This window comes from Apium graveolens, chromosome 10 (genome assembly GCF_009905375.1).
Source record: "Apium graveolens cultivar Ventura chromosome 10, ASM990537v1, whole genome shotgun sequence".
Lineage (NCBI taxonomy): Eukaryota > Viridiplantae > Streptophyta > Magnoliopsida > Apiales > Apiaceae > Apium > Apium graveolens.
The window spans coordinates 174,689,029-174,698,029 of record NC_133656.1 but is presented as its reverse complement, the minus strand read 5'-3'; the positions used below and the strand labels follow the sequence as shown (position 1 = coordinate 174,698,029).

Below are 9,001 nucleotides of genomic sequence, written 5' to 3'. Positions count from 1 at the left end.
TATCCGAAAAAAGTGGATATTATCCGTATTTGAATCCGGCGAATGCGGATACCAATACGGATATAGGCATATTCGTATCCAATAAAATCTGATTCTGAATATACATATATATATAATTTAAAATTTATTATATTAAATTTATAGTGTATGTATGTGTGTATATATACATATACATATATATATGTATATATATTAAATATTATGTTTACACAAATTTTATAGATTAATATAAAAAAATCACCTTAGTTCAACAATTTAAAGATAACAATTATATTAAAAAGATAAATAAAATTAATTTTTTGAAAAATTAGAATATATGATGAAATCATTTTAACTCTTATTTTAATTTTTAAAAATGAATTTTTAATTGTTACTAAATTTTTTATTTTTTTTCAATATTTTTTATTTTTAATATAAAAATAAAAAATCTGAATGAAAATCGGATTCAGATTCGGATTCGGATATTATCCCAATCCGGATAATATCTGTCGGATCCGGATCCAGAATTTATTTTCTAAATATTTCTGGATTCGAATACGGATACAGATACAAATTTTCGGATTCGGATAGAACATTCCGTATCCGAATTATCTGTTTGATAGCCCTGGGTCCAGCACTATTAAAAAAAGCCAATCAAGATAAGTTAAAGTTTTTAATTTCCGTGATTATTGGGTTCTTTTGGGCATATATTAATTTTTTTAATCTTACATAGATATTGTATTTTTTTAACTTTAACTTTTTATTTTTAGTAATTTCTATTTTAATATTTATGTTTTAAATTTTGTCTTTTTCTAATTTTCTATTAATGTATTTAATTAATATATTAATGTTTTTTTAAATAATTATAAATTATAAGTTATGATTTACCAAACACTTCAACAACTTTTTTTGAGTAAGAAATTAATTCAATAATTAAAAGCCAGACGACATTTACAAAGATAGTCACGTCGAACAAACATAAAACGGAAATAATAGTTGATTAATCCATCCATTTTGGAGAAACAATCACGCCATTTGTTGAAAATTATATATTTAGATGTACCCGATTCATCATATCCAGTGGAACTAATCTCGTTTGATCTATCAACCATAATTGCAATCTCATAGAAACTTTTATCATTAAATCAAAAATCATACTCTCACAAACAAAAAAGAGAAATACCAAAACTCTCGTTAAAGAGAGACTATAATCAAATTGAAATTATTAAATAAAAGCAAGCCTTATATACACAAAGCAAACCACAAAAATAAAAGAATCCGGACCACATGAGGAACCACACGCTTTGATTGAAGAAGATAAAAAATCCGGATGGTTCGATAATTTTTTATCTAAGAATTATTTTTGAAAAAATGATGGAAATCAAGATCTAATAATAAAGGTAAAAATAATGAAAGAAAATAAGAATAATGGGGTTCTTCACCTAAAAGCCCCGGTGGGAAGAGAGAAGCAGGCTAGGGAAGAAAAATAGAATAGGGTCTCAAAGATATATGTTTGGTAACACTTCAACAACTTATAAGTATGTTATACGTAAAATTATTCAAACGCCTAAATAACTATAATATTCATATCAATTATATCACTTATATGACACTCTTCAACTTTAAGTTACTTCCTCCGTCCCGGTGAGTTGTTTACGTACACTGTTTGCACGTATTTCGATGCTTTAATGAAGTATAATTTCATAATGTTTTTTTTAAAAAAAATTCTGAATAAAAGTTTAAACATGATACTTTTTTTCAGAATTGTAAAAAAAAATATTATGGAAGTATATTTTAAACGAGCATTGAAAAACGTACCGAAAAGTAACGTAAACAATCAAGTAGGACTAAGGGAGTATACTAGTATATAATCCGTACGATACACGACTGTTTTTATCATTATATATTATAAATTCTAATTTTAATATGTTGCTGGCATGATTCGAACCTTATAACTCTTAAATAATACTATTTTTTTATAATTTTAATATGCTGTTATTAGGATTCAAGCCTTATAACTCTTAAATAATACTAATTTTTAAAAATAAATGTAACGGTTCTTATCGATTTGATCTGACGATTCTAAATTGAGTGATCAATTACCAATTACCAACAACCACTAACTACCAGCAACCAAATTTTTAATGTTTCGTTTTTAATATAATAATATCGAAAAATGTTACATTTTAAAAAAATTCAAACGATCCCTTGGCAAAAAAAACAGATCTCATTTGAATAAACCTTGAATTATTATTAATATTCCTGCCATATTTGTTGTAACAACGGTCCAGATTCGTCCTAGGGATTCCAATCAAACCCAAAAGTAGCTTTTCCGGATATGACATGAGCTCGCCACGCGCCCTGTTTGTCCACTTAATCCTTATCATCCACGTGTCATTTTATCAACGGCTCAAATCACTCGCCATACGCCCCTCAACTGTATATATATCTTGTATGTATTTTCACCTCTATCACCCACTCACCACACAATCCAATCCCTCTTTCATTTCACACACACAAACACACACAATTATGTTTTTGAGAGCTTCTCCGGCGGTTTTTTCACCGGCCTGCGAGACTGTGATTCCGCAAATCGGCGGCGTGTTAGCGCCGGCGAAGGTGTTGAACGGCGTCGTGTGCGCGGCGGCGAAGAACGCGAATCACCGGCCCTTGACCGGCGTCGTTTTCGAGCCGTTTGAGGAGGTTAAGAAGGAGTTGATGCTTGTGCCATCGGTGCCGCAGGACTCAATTGCGCGACAGAAGTATTCAGATGATTGTGAAGCTGTTATTAATGAACAGATCAAGTATAAAACTCTCTCTCTCTCTCTCCCCCCTTCTCTCTCTCTGGCTCTCTTATATGTATTTGAAATTGCATGTTGATGTGTGTTTGTAAGTTAATTGTATATGCTTGTTGTTCAATTAGACTTGTTTTTAAACTTAAGCGTGTATATATGTACAAAATATAAATGAATTTAAACTTTTATGTGTAAACGTTTTTGAAGTGCTTGTTTTAGTCAATTTTGTATTTTTCAAATATGTGTTAGTTATATATATGCTTGTTGTTCAATGGAATTCGTTTTTAGGTGTGCTGAGTTTGATACGATATGGGTTTGTGTGTGTATTTGTTATTTGATTGGTGTAAATTATGCTCATAGGCTTATTGTTTAATTGAACTTGTTTTTAGGTTTGATTGATCGTGTTTGGTGATTAGGCTAATTTACGACTTAAACTAGATGTAATATATTATATATGTGCACTTGTTATTCAGTTGGTGATGCTTTTGAAGTTATATCTGTTAGATATAAAAGGCCTCTCATGGCTTATATGTTTTTAGTGTGTGATTCAGTTTGACTCGATGAATACTATGACAAATTGTGGAGTTAAATTTATTATTTTATTACATATTTATGTATACAGGGTTTTGTATTAGCTATTTGAAGTAGTAATTCTGTAAATTTTCATTTCTCTGATGTAATGGTTGCCCACTTTTTGGTTATTTCAGTGTTGAATACAACGTTTCCTATGTGTATCATGCTATGTATGCTTACTTTGATCGGGATAACGTTGCTCTCAAGGGTTTGGCCAAGTAAGCTTTTTGATTTTTTACTTTTTTGCAGTTTCTGCGTATGGTTTGCTTCAATTATTTGGTACTATCTGTTATAGTGTTTTCTGTGTAGATTTTTCAAGGATTCGAGTGAAGAAGAAAGAGAGCATGCTGAAAAATTTATGGAGTATCAGGTACTTTTTTTTTTCTTGTTGATCTTGTTCACATGCTTAATTATTTTACTTAATTGGTTAGGTAAATTAGGTGGTAAAAATTAAATAGTTAACTACCTGCTTGAAACTTTTCAGAACAAACGTGGTGGAAAGGTGAAGCTGCAGTCTATTATAATGCCAATATCTGAGTTTGATAATGCTGAGAAGGGAGATGCTCTGTACGGTATGACTCCTCTGTTCCTAGTGTGTTACCTTTTCAAATTAATATTTTTGTTTCTAGTGTTGCTTATACAACTTATACCATCATAAAGTTTAAGATGATCACATAATATGCATTCTTCATGGCCGTCCCTGTTTGACAAAGTAAAAAATCGTACTCCCTCCGTCCCTCCCAAATGTTTAGATTTGGGTTGGGCACGGAGTTTAAGAAAAATGATAAAATAGTGCAGGAAAGTTAAAAAAATGAGTAAAGTAGTGGGATCGATTAATATTATATGTATAAAGTGTGTATAATGGAGAGAAGTAATGGATGTAGTTAATTTAAAAATCATAAAAACTTTACTATTTTTGGAAAATTTTGAAATGTAAACAATTGGAAGGAACATCCCAAAAAGTTAGGAAACTAAGTGAGGAGAAGTGATATTAACTCAGATATGAAAACAACTTTTTGAAAATATTAAAATTACTTGGTTGCTCTGTTCTTACTAGTACGGGTAAATTTTTTATTAAAGTTGATTCACATTGGTTTTCCTTGCACCTGTTTTCCTCCTAGTACACTTCTCGTGCACGATAGTATACCAATTGCACCCTCTCTGCCCATGTATTAAATCAAATTGATGATGCCCTAGGCAATATCTAGAAAGCATAATTTTGTTCGGCTTCTCATAGCAGGATGGTATCTTTTACAAATAATGCTTAAATTGTCGTATCTGTTATGAGTGATGCTGTTGTGTTTTGAATATATCTGAAGTTTAAAATTTTATGTTCTTACCTGGTTGGACAAATAAGTATCATTGAAATAAAATCAACAACCAAGTGTTAATGTGGTAAATACAAATTCGTCCCATGTAGTTTCGGTACCTTTGTAACCTATGTGCACTACAGTTTTTAGAAGTGTTATATCTAGTGCGCACATAGTGTATCTAAAGCAATTGATTAAAAGTTGAGCACTTGAACTATACAGCGATGGAACTTGCGTTGTCTTTGGAGAAGCTGACGAATGAAAAACTTCTGCACTTGCACGAGGTAAAAAACCTAACATTTTCATTTGGTTTTGTTTATATATGTTTATTCTTTGTTTACTATGTCTTTTTTAAAACCTTTGTTTTTTATATTACAAGAGTCCTCATTTGTGTTAATTACATTCAGAAGGTCTAAAACTTTTTAAAATTCCATCAGTGTTTTTATTGACATTTAATCTGTCTTTCTATTAGTGATACATTTATATTTTATTAGTGGCATTCAGCATCTTAAGCCTGGTGGGCCGGTGACAGTGTGAAATGTCTGGTGTATATCATTAATTTGCCCTTAACTTGTGACACTAGGTAGCAAGTCGAAACAATGACGTCCAACTGGCTGATTTTATTGAAAGCGAGTTTCTGACGGAGCAGGTACGTTAAGAGTTTCACTCCCCGGTCCCTCTCTTTGTCCCGCTTTAGCACTTTGGCTGATGGTGTTAACCTGATGGTTTTTTTTTTGTTTTCCTTGTTTTTATTAAGGTGGAAGCTATCAAGAAGATGTCTGAATACGTTGCTCAGCTGAGAAGAGTAGGCAAAGGACATGGTAATATTCTAAGATAATTTACTTCTGTTTTGAATTTTGGGTAGTCCTAGTTTTGACGTGATTAGAATTTCTATGCATCGCTTATCTGTCTCTCATCTACCTGGACAATTTTCTTGTTTTCTGATTTAACTTCCTGCCATTTCAGGTGTTTGGCATTTCGATCAGATGCTGCTTGATGGAGCTGCTGCATGATGCGGCACTTGTTTCCGTCGCTTGTGTATTTTACACCATCTTGTGGTGGTTATGGTTCAGGTGTTGAACATTTAGAAGTTTTGAGAGTAATTAGTTGCAGTGGGTGTTACTGATAGATTGCTTGGTGTTTTAGACTGGTTGTAGTGAAATTTATTCAAGCCTAGGTGTAGCTTTTAAAATTATTGCTGTTTGTGGTTTTCTTTCATCCAGTTTATGGAATCAAGTAGAGTTAAAGCCATCACTTTTTTCTTTCTTTATGTTTCTTTGTTTCTCTGCCTGTGTTTCTATCAGCACTCAAATGAAGCTGTTTGTGATAATCTGGGTCTACTCGAGTTTATCTCCTAAACTCGGTTGATTCTTTACCAAAAAAGAAAGAAAGAAATTTGTACCTCTCCCCCTTTGACTGGTTCTTGGATCTTGTTTTTGCTGTGATGTTTTACAGGGTTTTTTGGATTTAGGAAAGAATGCGATGATCTTAATTTTTTGCTAAGCTGTTTGCTAACAAAAATGGCTGCAATCAGAATCAGGGTTTATTTGTATGTATGTTGAACTCGATAAACCATTTCCAGCACGGAACATTACACTAACATAGTGTAATTATTATTTTTGTGTCAAAATCATACTATTCATGAAATTAACTTCAACTCATTTATACTATATTATATATTAAATGTCTAAATAATGATATAATATAATATTTTTAATTTTTCAAAAACAAATAGTTGGTTGAATATAATAAAAATATAAATGAGATATGATAGAAATTAAATTTGTTTATGTTAATAAAGGCAAGAGTTTAGTAGTATATATTATGAATTACATGAAATCGGCGTAAAAATTAAACTAAATATACTTTTGATGACAACTTTGGTGTTAAAACTTTTACACTTATGTGATAGTTTTGAGTCTGGAGTTGCTCTAAATATTGTTTATTCTCAATAATAAACAAACCTATTTCGAAAGTTTTCAAGTTTGACGTTTGTTGTGGTCTTGAAATCATGTGATTCTTTGAACTTGTGGTCTTTGCTGTTGTGTTGGCGGCTTCTTACACTTGTGGATGTCTCGATTCGGGATTATCTTCAAAATGCTGTCGAAACTGTTACTTTCACTTTCACTTTCAGTCCCTGTTGATGGCAAGATTTGTGATTATCTTCATTGTTCTATTCAATATTTTTTGTCACTTTCAGTTTCTGGATTGCACCACTTACTATATCAATCTCTCGCTTTACCTTTCAACATCGTTCAATTTAAAATATTTAAATTAAAGACTCGGCTGCTGGTTGAATTTTGGTAGCTGTTCTGCTTTGCTATTTCTTCATATTTCAAAAGAGTATATATTTTCAGCTACAAATGAATAGAGTCGAGCCGAGTTTAATTTATTTTTGAAACGCGCCGAACCGAGTTTAATAACGAGGCGGAAAGTTATGTTCAAGCCCTGTTCGTTTATAAATGAGTCGAGCCCGATCCGAACATGAGTTTGTTCACGAATAACCAAACTTAGCCGAATTCGAGCCGAGTCGATTTGTCCACTAATATTGTGAATATGTTTTTCAATCGAATAACCTTAAATTATAATTTAAAATTTTACAAGTTGTATCGAGGTCAACTACTAGTTTTACCTTCAAATTATATATGCACACTCACACTTTACACTTATTTACATTTATTTCTTAATCTAACTGTATCATTTTATTTTTAAATACGGTTTTTAAAAATATATTCAATTTTATTTCAAATTATTGAGACATTCGTAATTTTAATAATCTTACATTACTTTTTAAAATGATGATGTCATATTTTATTATATTTTGTTGTTTTGCTTAAATTTGGTTTATATAAATTACAAGTTATTTAATGATATTTTTGAAATATGAATAATTGGAGATGAATGTATCATGATAACAATTTGATAGTTTACTTACGAAAAAACTAAGTATTAAATTTAGAAAAATAAACAAAATATCTAATATAATTAAATTCTTAATAAATGATAAAAAAAAATACCATTAAAAATATTTAAGTGATTAGTAATAATTTATTATTTATAATATATATAAACTTTATCCGAGCGGAGTCGAGTTACCGAGTTCGAGCCGAGTCTGAGCCGAACCCGAACTAAACGAGCCGAGTTCGAGCTGAACAGACAAAAAGTTCGGCTCGACTCGTTTATTTATCCGAGTTCATTTTCATGTTCAAGACTGGCTCGTGTAAAACAACGAACTGAGCCGAGTTCACTTAAACGAACTAATCCCGAATTTTGTTCATGAATAACTTTGTTCATTTGCAGTCATACTTTCAGAGAATTAAAAATTGAGCAAATGTACTTCGAAATTTATTACAATTTTAATTTAAACAATTTTCTAGACCGAAATCAACATTACGTAAATATATCAAAATATAAATAAACTAACAGTAAATACTCCCTTTCATCACAAAAGAAAGTACTCCATTCGTCATGTTAAATTGTATACGTTTGATTTGAGTATGGAGTTTAAAAAAACATGTAATTTTATGAAGCAAAATATGAAATGTGGTTAAAGTGATGAGATCGATTAATATTTAAATATATAGAGTGGGCGTGGTGGAAGAAATAATGGTTGTAAGCGAGTTATAGTTATTTTTTATATTATACTAAAAATTTATCATTTTTGGTAAGTTTTGAAATATATATATATATTAATGAGACATTTAAAAAAGTCAAGTGTATATAAATATACGAGACAGAGAGAGTAGTAAATACTCCCTCAATCCTATTATACTATTTTTTCAATTTTTTATGTTTATTAAGAAAAATATTAATTTAATAATACTTTTTCACTTATAACCATCACAGTGCAGGAATGCTAAACCCTTATTCACCGCTCATTAATTGTTATATTATTTTCAAAAAAGATAATTTTGTAAAAATGTAAATAAATTTGCATTAAAACTTATAAACGACATACATATTATGGGAAAAAGTTTTTTACCAAAAGATATACTCCCTCGGTTTTTAATATCATATATTTTTATTTATGAAAAATATTTGTTAAAAATAATTATTTTAATTATTCAATCAAAACATTTTGAGATGTATGGAGGAAAATAAAATGTCAAATATAAAAATATATAGGTTATATAATATAATAAATTGGACAAGTATGTACATAAGTATTGAAGAAATTGATCGCAATGTTGGGTCAGTTGGTTAAAGAGAGGATAAGTAACATCTTGGTCACAGATGGAATCTCACGGGGGAGAATTTATAATTATGTCTCCTAAAGCACTTAAATGCGATTTATCTTGGTTCACGTGGTTTGCAAGCTTTTACGTGAGCTCGTAAGGTTTATCC

At 30.5% G+C, this 9,001-nt stretch overlaps 1 protein-coding gene across 1 annotated transcript; it reads left to right on the top strand.

Annotated features, from left to right (window-relative positions):
• The first annotated feature begins 2,446 nt into the window (after positions 1-2,446).
• LOC141692507 (ferritin-3, chloroplastic) lies at positions 2,447-5,908 on the top strand. Its single transcript, XM_074497373.1, has 8 exons — positions 2,447-2,783; positions 3,482-3,565; positions 3,657-3,717; positions 3,832-3,919; positions 4,880-4,941; positions 5,241-5,306; positions 5,415-5,478; positions 5,624-5,908. Exons 1-8 carry the CDS (start codon positions 2,512-2,514, stop codon positions 5,668-5,670), a joined length of 744 nt encoding a protein of 247 aa, XP_074353474.1. The 5' UTR covers positions 2,447-2,511; the 3' UTR covers positions 5,671-5,908.
• The last annotated feature ends 3,093 nt before the right edge of the window (positions 5,909-9,001 follow it).